This window comes from Epinephelus fuscoguttatus, linkage group LG22 (genome assembly GCF_011397635.1).
Source record: "Epinephelus fuscoguttatus linkage group LG22, E.fuscoguttatus.final_Chr_v1".
Classification (NCBI taxonomy): domain Eukaryota; kingdom Metazoa; phylum Chordata; class Actinopteri; order Perciformes; family Serranidae; genus Epinephelus; species Epinephelus fuscoguttatus.
The window spans coordinates 3,843,017-3,862,060 of record NC_064773.1 but is presented as its reverse complement, the minus strand read 5'-3'; the positions used below and the strand labels follow the sequence as shown (position 1 = coordinate 3,862,060).

At 40.0% G+C, this 19,044-nt stretch overlaps 1 protein-coding gene across 1 annotated transcript in view; it reads left to right on the top strand.

The window, feature by feature from the left end:
- kiaa0930 overlaps positions 1 to 19,044 on the top strand; it is a 47,160-nt gene that overhangs the window by 6,444 nt on the left and 21,672 nt on the right. The window contains exon 3 of the mRNA XM_049567191.1: positions 17,158 to 17,306. Within this exon, the coding sequence (XP_049423148.1) occupies positions 17,158 to 17,306 (149 nt within the window). The remainder of the gene's footprint in view (positions 1 to 17,157; positions 17,307 to 19,044) is intronic.

The following is a 19,044-nucleotide window of genomic DNA, read 5'->3' as shown; positions in this document are numbered from 1 at the left end:
CTGCCTAGTTCCACCATACTATGCTGTGATTGGCTAATACCAACCTTAACCATGAACTCTGTTCCCTAACCATAACCTGTGCCCTAACCCTAATTGTTTTAGACTTCAACGCACCAAGGTGACAACCACTAGCCAATCACAGTACTGCAAGGGCGGGACTTGGCCTTTTGTCTGACATCTGACAAGTAATCACAACGAAATAATCTCCAAAAATACCTTTTAATAGCCCCTCTGGAGCTTTTGATAATATCACATGGTCTTCATCAGCTGGTGGAGTTGTTATAGACGTTCAAATTTCCGAACTGTCAGGTCACTCTAAAGCAGTGGTTCCCAACCGGTGGGCCATGGTCCAAAAGTTGGTTGTCAGTCCATTCTGAATGGACAGCAAGCGACTTGCAAATGTGTCAAGTTTGTAGAACAAACACTTTATTTTGAAGTACAATGAATTTCCAGCACAGAGCTTTTATTTTGAAGTGCCATTTTCTGCTGTAGAGTGAGTGACCAACGGACAGCTACTAAACAGAGACAGCAAACTAGATTGAGGAAATGGCCGAACACAAATATGATGCTAAATGTAAAAACTGTGTGGCCCTTGAACTCATGAGTCAAGAGAAATCTGGACTTTTTGTCCATTTTGGCTTAAAACCAAGGTCCAGTGTTGATCTTGAAACAGCAGTTGATTAAACAGTCTCACCACAGTAGGGGTTCTTGAGCTTTTAATCATGATATCTTTGTTTGGAGGGTGTTGCGTTGCAACATTTTTAACACTGTACTTTAGTGGTTAGTGTTGCGTTACATAGTGGAGGCGTGCTGCCTCGTCTGAAATATGAAGTGCCTCTGCTAATGGTATTTTAGTATTACCTTTCCGATATTGTCTGAGGATGTTAACGATGCCCACGGATGAATCCTAACGTTTGCGCCGATCCTTTTGACTTCTCCCTGATTTCCTTAAGATTTTCTGTAACGGCAGCCAACCATGAGAAAATGTATTTAACCTGTTGTTAAAAGCAGGTTTGGTTCGTACCTTCAGGTCATTGACCATCCTGTTATCGCAGCCAGGTGTGGTGTTGCGTCTGGCAGCTGTGTCACTAGCTGGTGTTTCTTTATTCAGAGTCAGTAGTCGGTGTCCTTGGATGGTCCTCTACAGGCTGCTGAGTGTGAGTCAGGTCTGACCGTCAGCATCAACAGTGACTCAGGTCTTTACTCAACTGGAGACTAAAGGATAGTTATGGTTTATCATAACTTGAGGCTTATTATGGTAGTTTTGTTTGTCATTTTGAACAGTAATAATCTGTGTTTCTTCTTTTTAGTGATCTCACCGTTTAAAGGAACTTGATTAAGAATTGTTTTATACGTATATGTTGGTGTACATGTGAGGTTCTGAGCAAAACATTCAAAGTTATAGAAAATTTGAGTTTATTCTGACTTTTCTTACAGAAGTCTAGACAGCAGGAGGGTATGGGCATTTCAATGATGTCGAATTAAATGATAAAAGACTGATGAACCTCAGAAGCACACACAGCAACAAATCCATGTGTTGTAAGTTGCAGTCACTCAAACATGGTACATCTTGTAAAAGAAATCGAGGAGAACCACAGCCATAAACGGTGTGCTTGAGTCAGATGAGCCCTAAATTCATCATTCTGCTCCAAACACTGTCTCTTTTTAACAACAATTAATTATCACCAGTTGGTTGTTTTTGAATGCTGTTGAAACTCGACACTTCGTTATCCCCTCCATATCTGGCGGGCTTTTCAATCAAATGGAAAGAAATTTTTTTTGTTTTTGCATGCCTCCATTATGACAGAAGAATCCAAAAACTGAGAAATTTGTTGATGAATTGAAGTCATAGGGGTCCAGTATTAACCACAAAACTATATCAAAACATCAGCCCCTTTTACACTGCCAGATTTTCGGTGAATGTTGGGCCGTTTTGCCAGCAAGCTGCGAGCTGTGTGACACACACAGAGCCGGATTGGCGAGTTGATCCAAGGTGCCCAATTTTCCGCCTCGTAGAGTAGTCATATTGGCAGAAGCTTTTTGGTTTAAAAAGAACAAGGTGCCCTTCCGCCACAGGAGAGGCTGTTGATGATTTGTGGGAGGAGCTGTTGATGACGCCGCACGTGCGAGCCACTGGTGGTGGATAAACAGGAAACAGCTGATAGCAGGAATTAGTGAGCAGCTAGTAGCAAGAGGGAAACACAAACCTGACAGACACTGTAAAGATGAGCAACTGGGGAGACAAGGAATTGCGCGCCCTCCTTGTCCTCGCAAACAAAGAGGCCATTAACCGTCAGATGACGGGGACGACTTACGAGAGAATCGCCGAAGGACTGACCAGCCGCGGCTTCCCTCGGAGCAAGGCTGTTTTTCTTATGTTTAAGATAATTAGTTAAAAAAAAATAAATAAAGAGAAAGTTTAAAAATAAACAAACAAGGAAATGACCTGGAAAGAGTGCCTGAAAACTATAATAATTCTGTAACATAATTTTAAAATATAATAATAATAAAAATTATAAATATATATTTTTTCCCCTTTTTTAAAAAAATAATTTTCTAAACCCATCATTATTATTATTTTGCAATATGTGGGACATTTCTTACCAAGTTGATTATTACCTTTTTCCTCATGTTTTTGAAAGAAAGGCGTCTGAAAGCAGCACAAGAAAAGTGATGTCACCCCAGGTTTCAAAGGGTTAACATGTAAAAGATTTAATACCATCTTTGTATTAAAGACAAAATAATTTGTACCGATTCAGTTATGTAATTTTGAGATATCAAAAGGAAAGTGAGGGTGCAGAGAAAATATTACTAACTCCCAATGATTTTCATATAGTACAGTCCCTAATGAAATAAAACAGTATTATATAGTTTATTGGTATTGGTTAAAACATAGGACATGACGCTGTTGTAAATGTACGTGACACTAAATGTTCTGTACTATTTGTAATTCATTTTTCAGTGTTTCAGTTTCCTGCAAGTTATATATTTGTGTCATCTCATACAATTTAACAGCAGTTTTTACTGAAAAATTTACAGCATTAAAGAATATATCGTGCAGTATAAGGCGCTCAGTTGAATCTTCAACAGCCTTTATGAACCAGTTCAAACAGGCACAGACACAGCAGAGTTCATTCAGACGAGACCGAGAGATGAACATCAATGATTCAGGTTTAATTACCTCCCGAATACACCAGCGTATCCCTCCACAGCGGAGCACTGCTGCCTCGCTATAAATACACCGACATCAGTACACAGCCTTTAATGTTCGGCTACAGAGAGAATAGATGCTGATCGATCGATAGAAGCGGGTCGAGCTCGGCTCTTCACAAACTGCATGACGTGACTGAGTGCTGTGTTACTGTACAGTAAAAATAGCTGAGTGTGATCTGACTGTGACTCACGCTCTGACAGACAAATCATTACAAATCCTGCTGAATATTTAATGCAGGCGGTGGTGTGGCTGAGCTGAAGTCACATCTGAGTCAAAGTTAAACACCTAAATGCATCATAAAGGCCGGTTTCTAACACATAGGTCTGTCTTCAGTACAGTTTCCCGTATTAGTATATGCACATATTGTGTGTGTTTGTGTATATGACTGCAGGACATCGCAGACAGAAGGAGACCACAGCAGGACGTCTCCCATCTGTTTACATTGTACAGTCTGTTTATGTAACAACATTAATGTGTTCAGACTGGAAAAGGTGATGAAGCAGTTTGCAAATGTTGTTAAAGTGAACTCTAGAGGGACCCATCCATACCGTATTTAAACAAAACTAAAATTAAATGGAAAGATAAGTGAAATAAAAGGCTGAACCTGGTGGCCCAGGAGTTAAAACAACAAAAAAAAGTCATGATTAAGTAAAAAAACATGGTAATAAATATAATTAAATGATGTTAAAATGGACATGTCAGCAAACCCAGACACCCCTGATGTTGCTGCCCTGCCTCTGATTTGATTCAAAGGATCAGTTTCCCCCAAATGAAAGGATTTCTCACATGCCTCCAGCGTCACCTGTGCAGGATGTCCCAAAACTTTATAAGTTTTAATGAGAATCAAACAAAAATTCCTGTTATTTGTCTCAGAGTGCTCGGAAGATCCAGGAGAAGTACATTCTGAATTGTTTTGTCCAAAAGTATACTTACAAGAGTCTGCAAGAGGGAAAAAGTTACTGCCATAAGCGAGGCAGTTCAAGTATCTTGGGGTCTTGTGACTCTTGAATGAGGGTAGAATGGAGCGTGAGATGGATCGGCGGTTTGATGCTGCGTCTGCAGTGATATGGGCACTGCGCCAGACCGTCGTGGTGAAGATAGAACTGAGCCAGAAGGCGAAGCTTTCGATTTACTGGTCCATCTACGTCCCAACCCTTACCTGTGGTCATGAGCTCTGGGTAGTGACCGAAAAAATGAGATTGTGGATACAAGCGGCCAAGATGAGTTTCCTCCGTGGGGTGGCTGGACTCAGGGGAGGGGGAGGAATTCGGACATCCGGAGTAGAGCAGTTCCTTTGCGTCGAAAGGGGTCAGTTGAAGTGGGTCAACATCTGATCAGGATCCTCCTGGGCGCCTCCTGCTAGAGGTTTTTCTGGGCACGCCCTGCTGGTAGGAGGCCCTGGGGCAGACCCAGAACACACTGGAGGGATTACATATCTCATCTGACCTGGGAACACCTCGGGGTCCTCCAGGACCTTAAAAGTGAGTCTAGGTTTTGGTAGATTTGCCTGTCTACATTTTAAGATACCCAACTTTGAAAGAAATTAATCTGCAACGAGCAACCGTGGAGCATTGTTGCAGTACTTCACCTTGGACTTGAGGGACTTTTATAGGGACTTTTTTCAGACTCTTGTGTGTTTCGGAGAGTTGGGTCTATCGATAACCTCTGCTACAATTGAAGGTCAGTTATACTCCAAATTAGCAAGTCAGTATACTCTGAGATCCCCAAAATGTGTCTTTAAAGCATTTTTCTGATGGCACCACAGGGAGCATTCACCCTAGCACTTTTATATACCACACATAGTAGTAGTAGTAGTATGATGGGACAGGAAACAAATGGTGAACACCCTGTGACCCAGCTGAACGCTGAGCTGCAGTGAAAAGAGGAACCCTTCAGTCTGAAGGATTAGTCAGCGCTGTGAGGAGGAAACCAGCTGTAGGATCCTGTAGGGAGACTCTGATCCATGTGACGTCTTCACGTTAAATCCTTTCATCCAACCTGCTGCGTGTTGTCACTTCAAACTGCCACGTCTCTCTCATCACATGACATAATTCATTTGTTCCACCTGAACACATGATGGAGATGACACGGAGACAGTCACATGGGTTACAGTTATAGCAGAACCTCCTCATCATCACAGTTCAGTTCAAACTTTAAGGACAATTCATAAAATCTGCTGTGAAAGAATAAGGAACAGTCTGGAATACATGATGAGACATAACAGGTCATTTCAAATTTGCAGAAGCTGAAAGTTAAACTTAGAGATGAGACTGAAAAGATTCAGTATTGGAGACGTTGCTCAGATCTAGAGGGAGTCCAGTTATTCATTCATTCATTCATCTTCTAACTGCTTCATCCTCTTGAGGGTCGCGGGGGGGCTGGAGCCTATCCCAGCTGACATCGGGCGAGAGGCAGGGTTCACCCTGGACAGGTCGCCAGACTATCGCAGGGCTGACACATAGAGACAGACAACCATTCACGCTCACATTCACACCTACAGACAATTTAGAGTTACCAATTAACCTAGTCCCCAATCTGCATGTCTTTGGACTGTGGGAGGAAGCCGGAGTGCCCGGAGAGAACCCACGCTGACACGGGGAAAACATGCAAACTCCACACAGGCAGGGATCGAACCGGCAACCCTCTTGCTGTGAGGCGAGAGTGCTAACCACCACACCACCGTGCCGCCCCTAGTCCAGTTATTATGAATACAATAATTAAGGAGGTTGTAGGTCAGTGGTTCCCAATGGTTTTGCCATATGGCCTCTTAGACATACAGAAATATGTACTTGCACCTTTGTCACCAGTTGCACGTCTTTGAGTTCAAGTTCATAAAGTTTATTGTCATTCCAACTATAAAATCCTAAAAATTGTTTCATCAGGTCCAAAATATAAAAAGTAGCATCACCAGAAGTTATTTTAACCTTTTTCTTTAGTGTTTTCAATATTTTTTTAGAAGCTCAACGCAGTAGAAACTGATATGTTTTTCAAGAAAAAAAAAAGAAAGTGTTAAAGACAGTTTTTTTGTGTATATCCTGTATGGCTGCAATTAATGATTCTTTTTATTGCTGATTAATCCATCGATTGTTTTCTTGATTAATCAGTTTGTTATTTGGTCTATAAAATGTCAGAAAATGGTGAAAAATGTCAGTCAGTGTTTCCCAAAGCCCAAGATGATGTCCTCAGATGTCTTGTTTTGTCCACAACCAAAAAATATTTCATTTATTGTCATAGAGGAGGAAAGAAACCAGATAATATTCACATTTAAAAAGCTGGAATCAGACAAGTCTGACTTTTTTTTATTTCTTTAAAAATTACTTGAATCGATTAATTGATTATTAAATTACTTGGAGATTTATTTAATAGCTGACAACTGATTGATTTACTGTTGCAGCTCCAGTATCCTAGGAATCATCTTGTGACCTCTGGGAAGGGTCTCGACCCCAGATTGGGAACCACTACCCTTGGTAGTCCTTGTGGTCACTGAGAAGATTCTAGAGTCCTAAAAGAGGTGTATCTAGTGATCATTTGACTTTAGGATTCCTCTAGGTAGATCTAGATGTCCTGGAGGAGGTTGTGGTAACAATTAGGGAGGTACTGGTCACTGAGATTCTAGAGGTCCTGTAGGATACTGTTTCCCAACCTGGGGGTCCTGACCCCTACTAGGGGTCACCAAAGCTTCAAGGGGGGGTCGTAAGGCCTTTTGGATTTTAAGAGGTGAAGGAAAACTTTTTTGAAAAATATACGGTGAGCCTATATCTCTTTCATTCATCACTGTAAAGAAAACTAAATGAAATTATGTTTTTTTAAGTTTACATTAGTATTACAAATATAAGCTCAAACAAATCTCATTGGATAAGGGCAGTGTGAAGACCTGAACACAAGCTGTATTCACAGAGCCTTTTCTTTCTGCCAAACAGCCTCGTTCTTGATTAGAAACGTAAACAGTTAAAACAAACAAAGAGCTAAGAGGACAATGGTGAAGCATCAGGGAGAAGAAAACTGTGAATTTGCCAAGAAAGTGGCCTTTTAAGTATGCATTATTATTATTAAAATGTAGACAGAGAATCATACATAAGTTCAAAAATATCGTGAAAACTACTCTCCGGTGCAATATTCACAGGAAATCATCCAAATCTCTCGCTTTATACAAACTTCCTGCAGTTATTGCTTCCACTATTTTGGTTAAATGTACAGTTTATCAGGTGTTTTGTACTGTTATTGTCATGCATTGAATTTAATATGAAATATCCATAAAATATGTCACTCAGTCAGGGGTTGTAAAAGAGGTCCCTAAAGATAAAAGGTTGGGAACCTCTGCTGTCGGAGGTTGTAGTCATCGTGAGGAGGTTCTTGTGGTCTTTGAGAAGGTAAAGGCCCCTTCAGGTGGTCCTAGTGGTAGTTTTTATCTGCACTTTCCAGCCTAGTTGCGAGAATAAAATCTAGGGATTGCTAGTTTCTACAAACCCTGGATATGTTGAATGTGTAATTTTTGTATGAATGAGGTAGTTTAGATTACATGTATAAGCTTCTCATCGGGAAGAGGAGGGAATGGCAAATACGTGACATGTAGGCGAGACGGCTACCAGCAGACAGCAGCAGACCACTGAGACCAACAAAAGCAGGTGTTTTTTTTTTAAACGAGAGTTCAGGACATTTCCAGCCGTGTTTGTAGCAGCTGAAGCGGGATTTTAAGGCAAAACATGACTTTTTTCGGAACCGTAACCAAGTGGTTTTGTGACTAAACTGAACCATATGTTAACCACAAAGACGCGTAATGTTTGCTTTAGAAGTGCACTGATCCAGCTTTTTCAGTTTCGATCCCGATCCCGATGCTGTGGCTTTGAGTATCAGCCGATACCCAATACCAATCTGATACCATGGTTGACCTAAAAAGCTATATACCTTTACATGTAGAACAGGAAAGACTAGAGGCATCAGGCATTGATGACTACACAGTTCTGAATGATGAACTATTTATTTTTAACTAAAATAAACAATTGTGCAACAGCAGTTGAAATAGTGTGAAATACCCCCACACAGCAGATTCTCTCTTTCGCTCCATGACGTATCACGTAGCTCGCGTCGCAGTAGATTTAAAGGGAAATGATCGCCTCAGGTATAGAGTGTGCCAGTAAACCCAGAACTCTGTTAGCACTTTTAGCACTTCCGGTTCTCTCGTCTAAAAGTCAATACGTTTTTTGAATGGGATTTTGGTAAAATGCCTCAAATAAGGTCTGTGGTTAACAAAAGCTTAAGCAAGTTTCAGGTTTTGTTCTACGACATAAAACATGTCAGTAAATACCCTACTTGTGAATTTTGAAGCTTTTACGTGTCGTAAAAAAGGCGGTTGCTAACAAGTTGCTCAATACGACTACAAACCCTGTCGGGGACATTAAACGTCATCACACCCGAACAGGCGAGAGTGCTGGCAGCCCGCCATTACAGCTTCTTATTTAGCTTAAACAGTCCGATTTCCCCATTATACAATGTTTTTAAAATAAAGCGGCCGAAATCAGTTGAAAGCTTAGTGGCGGTGACGTTAAGAGTCATGCGACCGTGGAGTAGTCATGTAGTCCGTTAAAGCCTAACGTTAGCTTTTTACTTCTGGCGATGGCATTTAAGGTGTTCATATGTGAAGATTATCTCGCTGAACAAAACCTGTAAGTATCATAAACTTGTGTTAGCCACAGAGCTTATTTTCTGACATAATCCAAAACGCAATGCAAAAATCACATTCACTTTCTCATCCGGGAACCAGCGCGATGCTAAACTTCAGGCTTTTTGACGTCAGCCCTGGCACACTCTATAGGTTGTATTTTCCAATACCCGATCCATCTGTTTTGATGATATTGGGGCTGATATTTGATCCAGATATCGGATCAGTGCATCCCTAGTTTGCTACATATGAAACATTTTATTCACAGAATTTATTTCCAGAAAGGTACAATGCCAACATTGATTCTGGCAATTGGGTTGGACTTTGTAGTGTGCTCATTGAGGAGGTTCTAGTGGTTCTTAGATTGGTTGTAATGGTTATTGAAAGCAGTGTAGTGGTCATTAACGAGGCTGTAGTGGTTCTTCAGGAGGACGTATTGGTCATTAGGTGGCCCTAATAGTCACTGGGAGGCTCTCTGAGTTTTGTAAGCAGTGCTTGTAGTTGTTGGTGAGGTTGTAGTGGTCCTTTAGGTAGTGCTAGTCCTTTAGTTAGTTTGAGTGGTCACTGAAGTCCTTTTGGTAAAAGTGGTCTTTTTTGCTGGTTCTAGTGATCAATGTGAGGGTTTAAGGGCGTCTGTAAGGTGGTTCTAGTGGGCCTTAACGAAGGGTTCTTTAAGTGGTTGGCCAACGCTTCCTATCACATCATCAAAACACACGAGAAAGAGACTGAATTTCAGTTTATATTTCAGTGAGCATGTTTCAGTCTCATATTTGTAACGCTGACAGACACTTGACTCCTGAAAGTGTGATGTAAACCTTTAACCTTGGGGTCTCAGTCAACACTGAAAGTTTCTGCTCATCCATCCATCCTTTAGTTCATCCTTTCATTCGGGTCACTGGAGCTCTGAGCATCACTGGGCTCCCACCAAGTGTTATATAACTGTCATGAAAAATACAGCAGGCTGAACATGGCTCATGATATTTCTCCCCGCTGCCAGCAGAGATAGATTTTTTGGTGATTCAGCTCACTTTCATCAGATGATGAGTGATAGTGCGCCGGGCTTCATAACACAGTTGCTGTATTTTTAAAATGGGATACGCAGCTATAAATAGAGCAGGACTTTTGTGAACGTCTCCGAGGCTGCTGCAAGAACTCTGCTTTACTCTGGAATAACAGGAACGTTCAGAGACGAGCAGCGAAAATATGAAACTTTTGACACCTCTTAAATGAGACTGAAATACAGACACAAATGACTGTAACAAGAGAGGAGTGAGTGTCAGAAATATTACAGCTTTTAAAATGAAGTTCAGTCCTCACAAACTTTACAATCTTTGACAAACACAAAGCTTCACGATTCTCTTGGTGTAAACCATTTTATAATCCGTTGCCTCAGAGTTCAGGAGTTCACAAAGTGTCAGTCCCACAAATGTTTTCTTTATTAAAAGAAAAATCCATAAAGTCTCAGTTCATCACTTTTAAGGTCTTGCAAATAATCTTAACTGTGTTTTGTGATTGTTTTTGTTTTTGGAAGGGATCGTCATTTGAAGAACTCTGGCTAGTCTCTTGTTTAGTAAGCTAGCAAACCCTCATGCTAACACCTGTGGCAGCTGTTGGCCAGTCAGTAAAGCTAAGCATGGTGCATAAGGCAGGTTAGGAAACTATTTTAGTGGCATAATTGTAAAGATCTTGTACCTTTTTAGGCATAAATGTTTGTGGAAAGACAAAAAGCTGTTTTGGGGGTAGCTGATTTGTTGATTTATTATTGAAGTGTCTGGTATTGTAAAGCTCTGATGATCATATTACAATGGGACGTCCACTTGAGACCTTTTCTTATACGAACTCCAGACAATGCTCAGAGAGTCAGGTACAGACATTGACTGGAGTTCAGGCATGTAGCGCACTACAGGAGATAATCTGTGCTGTTGTACACACCTACTGGAAATACTCTTTGGTTTAGGCGAGCAGTGGCACCTGGGTAGAGTGTGCAGGAGTCAGGACATGACACAGGTTACAATGCAGTCACGTTGCTGTTTCGTAATTTGGTCATAAACGAGTCTCTTTGGTGGTTTCACCACTATGTTTGGAACAGGAAGTATCCAATGGCAATGTGGAAAAGTTTTGCTCCTCTGCTCAGAGGACCAGGGTTTGATCCCTAAAGGCCCGTTTCCACTGAAGAAGTTCCTGGTACTATTTGGGGGCAGGAACTACTACAGGAACGTCCTCTCGCTCGGCCCTCTCAACCACCGTGTCTCCACTGAGAGAGCGGAGTAGGAGGAAGGTTCCTGTAAAGTTAACGGGCTCTGGATGTGACGTAATCGTTGCGCAACCATTTTGACTGGGGCGACGTAGGGGCATAGGGACGCCATTAGCTGTTAGCAGTGTCTTTAGTAACTCAGTACCTCAATAAACGGTCCGTGAAAAAAATTTTTTTTCCAGCGGATGTCTTAGTTACAACATGATTGAGCTAGCTCGAGTAGTTTCATGTCGTGTCCGACAACGGGAGGCTTTTAACAGATGACGTCCTGATGTTAGCTTTGCTGCTGCTGTTAGCTGTCCCTGTCAGCTGATGCTTTCTAGACATCGTGATTTCCCAAAACTGAATAAATACCACACATAGCAACACAAAACTGCTTTGCTAGCTCAGTCATGTTGTAATTATTAGTTATTACAGACACAGCTAACGGGGCTAACAGCTAACGGTTAGCCCAGCTAATCTACGATAACCATGTTATTAATTACAAAACGTGTACACAGAAATAGTAATGTTTGTTCAGTCATTGTGTTTATAGACTTTACAAACATCAGATTAGTCCAAACAGTGATAGTGACGTGAAAAATGTGATATATATATACATGTACATAGGTAAACTCTGCTGGTTTTCTACCCGGAAGTATTTGTAAACAACAAGGCGATTTCCTCTATAGTGAGCTGGTGACAGTTGAAAAATAACTCCCTTCCGCTGCACGTCGGGGTTCCATTCCCCTGTTGGGAGTTATTTTTCAACAGTCACCGGCTCACTATGCATTATCCCTTACGGAAGGAGCTGAGGTGGTTGCTGTGTTTCTGGCGTGTCTCTTCGTTTACATGGCGGTGGAAACTATGAACGAGCTAACCCTCATCTGCTGAGTTTTAAAAATGCCGGCTATTTTGTCGCTTTCTGTTGACGTCACGTCCCACCTTGAGTATATCTAGTCAGCACCAAGTAATCCCCAAGCCCCAGCCAGGAGTCTCTCTGGGCCGTTCTGAGTACCTACTCCGAAGCAGGGACTTGTTTAGCCCCTGTAAAAGTTCTGGAACTCTGTCCTTAGGGGGTGGTTCCTGCGGTGGAGACACGCACCAACGGCCCCAGTCCCGTAAAATTACCCCAAAGTTCCTGCAGTGGAAACGGGCCTTTAGCAAAGGGTAGACCACTAGACCTGAGGACTGAGGAAGGGGCATGTCCAGTTTTATTTTTGAGTGGGTGGTGGCTGTGTGATGGGGTGACTGAGGGGGTGGGGTCCCGGTCAAATCTGTGGTTATGGTGGGGGTGGTACTGGATTGTGATATTGGGTTATGGTAGAGTTGTGGTGGCTTACTGTCAAACACCAGAATAATTGTTGGTACTGGAAGTTTCTGCAAACCACAGATTCATTACAATTGTATGTTATTATGTAGAGGATACGTTTGAATTTTATGTTTCTGTACGTTTTAACAATGCTGCAGTTAGGTGTGGTTAGGTCGTTGGCACAAAAACCACTTGGTTAGGAACTATCCCAGCAAGAAATGCAGTGATGGCTCAGTAAAACACAGCAGCTTTTCATGGCACTATCGCGGCAGAGAACACACAAATGTCTCAGAAAAAAACAAATCACTATCCTGGCAGAAAATGCAGCAGTGTCTTGGTATAAAACAGCTACTTTTTGTGGCGCTATCTTGGCAAAACACTCAGGGATTGCTCTGCTGAAAAAAAAAAAAAAAACAACTACTGCTTATTATGACAGTTTCTCTGTCAAAAAGGCAATGATGGCCTCATAAACAACACTTTAGTTATTTGTTGTTCTCAAAGAGTGGTCTGCAGCTTGGCAGGCGTCTCGCCTAGGTTTAAATTCGTCCACCTCCCAATGACAATGTCAATTAATATACTGCTTCACTTTAGAAACTATGATACGGTTAAGATGGACAAATGTAACATATAACTGATTTGCAGAAACTTACAATGCCAGCATTTTCTTCTGATGTAGGAAACAATAGTCCAGTTTCCTCTTAATAAAGAATTTGTATGATATTTGGATCGAAGCCAAAAGCTCCTAAGAGGTTTTCCTCTGGCAGGGATGGGGTTTCCTGTATCTCTTCAGATGTGATGTTCAGTGGCAGCTACAGCTTTCTGGAAGCTTCCCTGCTTTGTTAGCCAGCAGGTTGTGTTCACTGACTCACCTCTGTCCGAGAAGATCTTTAATGCCAGAATCTGACTGGACGGGGGCCAGAGGTCGTTGCTCCTCTACAGGCAGAGCTGTGGTTGGCTGCAGGCCTGAACACAGAGCCGTTGTGTTGGGTGAGATGTGAACAGCTTCACTGCAGCAGCCTGACGAGCTGCCCACACTGCTGATCAATGGGCTCGTTTGGTGGGGCATCTCCAGTTTCAGTGGGGTCATTAAAGCCAAGAGGGTGTCAGGAAAGTCATCAATAAAATCTGTCTGATTAGGATTTTATATCTCTTAAGGAAAACAGAACATATTTGTGCTGAATGTGGGGGTTTGTGGTGACGACGTGACCCTGGATGCAGGTTTAACTTATTGACATTTTGTCTGTATGTCAGCTCAGGTGTTTCCACAATTAAATCAAAGCTCGAGCACATCAAAGCAAACAAGGTTAATCCTCACAGTCTTACATTAAATTAACCTTCATTCAATTTCTGCCTGTGAAATTAAATCAATGCCAAGACACCATGTTTGTGTTTCCATTATAGAGCTTCGTCTTTTATCTCGAAATAGAAGAGCTTCACTCACAGTATGTGCGTCTCTTTTCTATATAAGCGAAGGAAAAGTAAACTAAAATCTAAACTCAAGTGACCCAGAGCTGTTTTCATTCTTTGTGCTCGCCACGTCTCGTCACGCTGAGCTGCTGTTGGCACATCTGATAGAATAAAGTTAAGTCTGACAAAGTCAATTAACCCTGACACAGTGCAGCTAATCCTGATGAAGGCAATCAGAGTCTGGATGAAGTTTGGTCTCATCAGTCTGATGAGTGCCACGTACAGTATGTCTTAAGAAATGTGTTCAATTCTGACATTTTAGGATGAAAGGGATTATGTGCAGTTAGGGGACTAAAAAAGAAAAAAAGATTTGCACTCCTTTTGTTATGGAATATTTTCAGGAAGTCTCAGGTCGTTTTTTTGGGTGAGGACATCTATTTTTTGTAGATCCCTTTTCATTTGTGAGGTGATCACGGGAAGCCTCAAACCGCCACAGTAGATTATAAAACTAAAGGAGTAGTTTAACATTTTCAACATTGGGGATGGACATTTGTGAGATGTTCAGATGAAAAACCTCATGTCTGTGTTGAATCGTTCAAATGAACAGTCCTGACATATTTAAATATGTCGTATCATTTATGTAACTTTAAGTACGGTTTACAATTATCAAAAAATATAACCAAGAAAATGAAACCTCCCTTTTTTCTGGAAATTCTAAAAAAATAAATAAGAATAAGATTTATGCTTATTTCTCCATAGAAATTTGTCCAATAACTTTTCCATTTCATAAACAATGGGGAAGAATGTACCAAAAAAATAGATAAATATATTAATAAAAAAAAGTGTTGACATTTAATTTTAAATGTTATGTTCAATTTTATCATAGTAATATTCTTATATTTCAATATAAATTCACTGCAATGTTCAGCTTTTTCATTCCTTAGTATTCATTTTATAGTATAACATATAATTTATATATTTAATATCCAGGACTCTGCTCTTTCATTCATGTGTTGAACCATTTACTTTTCTATATTTGATTTTATTTTTGCTATTTATACTGAGCTAAACTTTTTTGTCATGATGAATAAAGGTCTGTTTTATCTTTTAAATGCTGTTGCTGCATTTCAGTTCTGCAGAACTTCACAGAATCAGATAAAGAAACAGACTTTGAATATGTTTATACAATATAACAATGAACTTTATTTATAAAGCACTTTTTAAAACAAAGTTACAAATTGCTTTACATGGTTGATCTCAGATTTAAAACAAAGCGGGATTCAAGCAAATAAAATGAGGCAATTTCAAGAGAGATAAAGAACAATAAAAATAAAATAAAGATAAAATATTGTTGGTGAGGCAGAAACACAAAGTTGGCAAGTCAAACAATTAGAATACAACAACCAAAGACAATACATGATAATAACTTGGGACATAAATAAAATGAACAGTGTGCTGAAATTAACAAAAGGCTTTTTTGAACCTCGACTGCAAAAGCTTGGTCATCTTTAGTTTTAAATCAGGACTGAGGAACAGCCAACAGAGTCCTGCCTGAGGATCTGAGGCTGCGACCTCAGCAATGTCACTGGGGGAAGCCATGAGGTGCATTAAAAGTGATGTGTAAAATCTTAAAATCAATTCAGGTATAAAATACTATGCTTCTCGCCATGATTCCAAAAAGATGATATTCCTACTGAGCTGTTTAAAGGGCTAATGACAATAAAAATTCCACTAATATTCCTGTTTAGATGCTGTGGTTGAATATTATTGTGCATGTAAACATAGTCATTGCCAAAGTTTGAGTGAAAGCAGATGGATGCTGCTGATTGGAGCGTCCAAATCAGCAATAAACCAATCACAGACAGGAACAATCCCCGCAGGCAGCCAATCACACAGCTGGATCGTCTGTGATGAGATTTAAAAACTCTTTGCTCCATAGGTCTGTGAGGAGCAGCTGCTCTTAACAGGAAGTTTAACTTAATGCCATGTCATCCTCTGCCCGGTTGCCTAGCAACAGTTGCCGGGCGCCAGGCAGGTGCCTCGGCATGTAGAAAGGTAGTGGAGAACCCCCCGAGGTGATGGAGGGGGGCAGGTGGTCGACACCATCAGTGCGGCGCTCATCGACATCTTTCATGGCATTCTGGTCATTTTTTCAAAATAAAAGACAAAGAGTGAGCGTCATAAAGTGGCGGCAGCAGAGCGTGAATAATTAATCAGCAGTTTTATCGGTCGTAAAGGGAGAGATTTCCTCTGATGTGAACAAAAGGCAGGCGAGAATAACGCAGTGATGCGTTTTAATAAAGCAGTCTGACCACAGAGCACGCCGCAGGGTCGTTTATAGAGCTCGCAGGGAAACTCCACTTCCTGTGAGGTGGTGTCAGACATTAAACACACACACTGACTGTTTCTACGCAGTGTCGCTTTAATTTCTGTGTTTTATGTGGACCAGTTTGTGTGTGTGTCATATTATGTTTTAGATTTTTATGTTTTTTCAACTTTTTGAAATTGTGAATTTTTTTCCTTATCTTTTTATATTTTCACTTTTCCTTTCTCTTATTTTTCACGTTACAACATTATAATGATATTAATTTAAATGTTATATTGTATATAAGGAAACCCATGCCATCATTGGGATTTGGGAATCTTTTGGGACTGTTTGATTTTTGTTTAACATAAATATGTGGAATTTTTTCCAATCGAAAAATATATATTTTAAGTATTATTCACCTCAAATTTGGGCTTAATTATGATTGATTTAATGGATTTATAGTCACAGATTATCTGCCCACTTTAGAGTCTTTTGTTTATTTTTTTGTTTCTTTCATTGAATTTACTTTTATTGACTTTTTTAACTGTTTTTATGTTTATTTCTCATAATCATCTGTCCTCTTTCTAATGTGTTTTTGCACTTTATCTACCTTAATTTTTTTCTTGCTTTAGTTCGGCATTACTGTTTGTGGCTTTATCGTTATATTGCCTCTGGGTATCTTGCATCTGCTTTTCTTTGTTTGTCAAAGCATTTTGTAGACGCTGTTTTTAAAGATGCTATAAAAATAAAGCTGTTGTGACGAAATCCCCTGAAATCCATCAAATGATATTAACTTTAAAAAAAGGAAAAGGAGAGAATAAAAAGATTAAAAAAAACTATTGGTAATATAAAAACATTTTAAATGAATATATTCTCTTCATCAGAGGAAGAGGAGGTGGTGAAAATATTTATATTGCTGTCAGGTTGTTGCCCAGTAGTTCCCACAGTAGATGACGGTGATGTACAACGCTGCAGCGTTGTTTCATCGTTTTTATTTACCGTTTATGTTTGTGTATTTCTGCAGGTTGTTTTAAGGATGACCGCATTGTGTTTTGGACCTGGATGTTCTCCACGTACTTCATGGAGAAGTTTGCTCCTCGACAGGACGACATGCTGTTCTACGTCCGCAGGAAGCTCGCCTACGTCAGCGCCGACAACACCGAGGGCAAAAAGGTGACTGAATTATTCAAGGATTTATTAGTGTTTCACATAGAGCTGAAATAGTTGGTCTAGTAGTCTAATAGTTGACTGACAGAAAAGTAATCTGCTGCTAATCGGCACAATTATTGTTTTTTAATTGTTTTTTTCCACCTTAGCAAATGCTTTAGTCCCCTTTTGTTCTTTACCACTTGAAATCCCTCCTTAATATGTCATAATCAATTTGTGTTTACATGAATTAACCTCAGAATGAGTCACGAAACCCTGAATTTGCTCCTTAAATTAAAGACTAAGATAAATTAACCCAGTTTTGCTTGATATATTAAAAGCCCATTAACCATGAAAATAATCCATTAAACCTCCTTAATTTATTATACTCATTTTTATTAACCTCAAATTTGTGAGATTTCCAAAAAATGTCCTAAAAATAAAACCCTAAATAAACCTGACTGTTGTTTTAAGGTGATATAAAAGTCCTGTAAAATATTATTAATTTGCACTTTTTCCACACCAGATTTGCAGATATTTTTGTATCCATTATTTTTAAACTTAAAAATGCTCCGCTCAGATGCTTTCAGATGTGTGATTTTTTAAAAGAGAAAAGAAACATGAAAAGTATCTGTATCAAGATTATTTATGTTTTACTATCAGTCGATATATCGTTATCAAATTTTTTAAATTTCCGATTATTGAGAGGCAGCAAAATTCCAGCACTTGTCATTCTCATGTAAGTAAAATAATAATAATAAATAATATTAACATTTTATTTCTATGGTGAGGCTATAATTCAAATGTCGACTTAAACCAAAATCCAGACGATGTCACTGACTCTGGAAGTAAAACATCAGATATCTTTATTAATATGATTGATGTTATATAGTATACGGCTTCATCTCCACAGTTTGTCTGTTGTTCAGTAAGTGATCACTTCAACGCCTGAATGTGCAAAAACACTGAAGTAAAACTGGTCTTCAGGCTCACAGAGAAAACACTTCAGTTGTGTAACATTGATGTTGCTATGAGGATCCTTCAGTTTGACTCTGAGCTCTGCAGAGGAAACATCAATGTGTTTAATGTATTAACACTGATTTCTGTTTTAAGATATGCACCTTCACAACTGCCTGTGTCTGCCGAGGCTTCAGTCTGAGAACAGGAGGAATTATTGATCTTATATTGGGATGATTATCAGGACAGAGGCCACAGCTCAGATCCTTCTGATACTGTAGAGATGATCTGTCTGTCCTTGTTGACCTTCTCTTCCCTGAGCATGTGAGAAAATAACTTAATCAAACGTTGAAATCAGGCAGAATAAATTAAAAGCATGTCTTTAAAATCTCAGCATCTTTTAAGGTTTTAGATTCAGATTTCTCATCTGTCTGGTGTAACAGACACTGCCGCAGCGCGCAGTAAAGGTGGAGGATGATCTGATGTATCTGAGTCATAACAGGAAAAAACATCATAAACAAACTCCCAGTTTAAACGCTGTGACACTCAAACATCAGCTGATCACAGAGATTAAACATGTAGATCTTTACTCAGTGGAAACACAGCAGAGATTTCAGACTGACAGGTGTTCCTATTATTTTGTCCACCTCATTTAAATCACTGAGGGCAGGCTGAATAACCTTCACTGCAGGACTGTTGTATCTGATGACATTAGGTTAAGCCACTGTAGGTGTACCTAATAAACTGGACTCCAAATAAACATCACAGCCACGTTTCGTTACAGGAAACGGCCTCCCCAAAAACTACT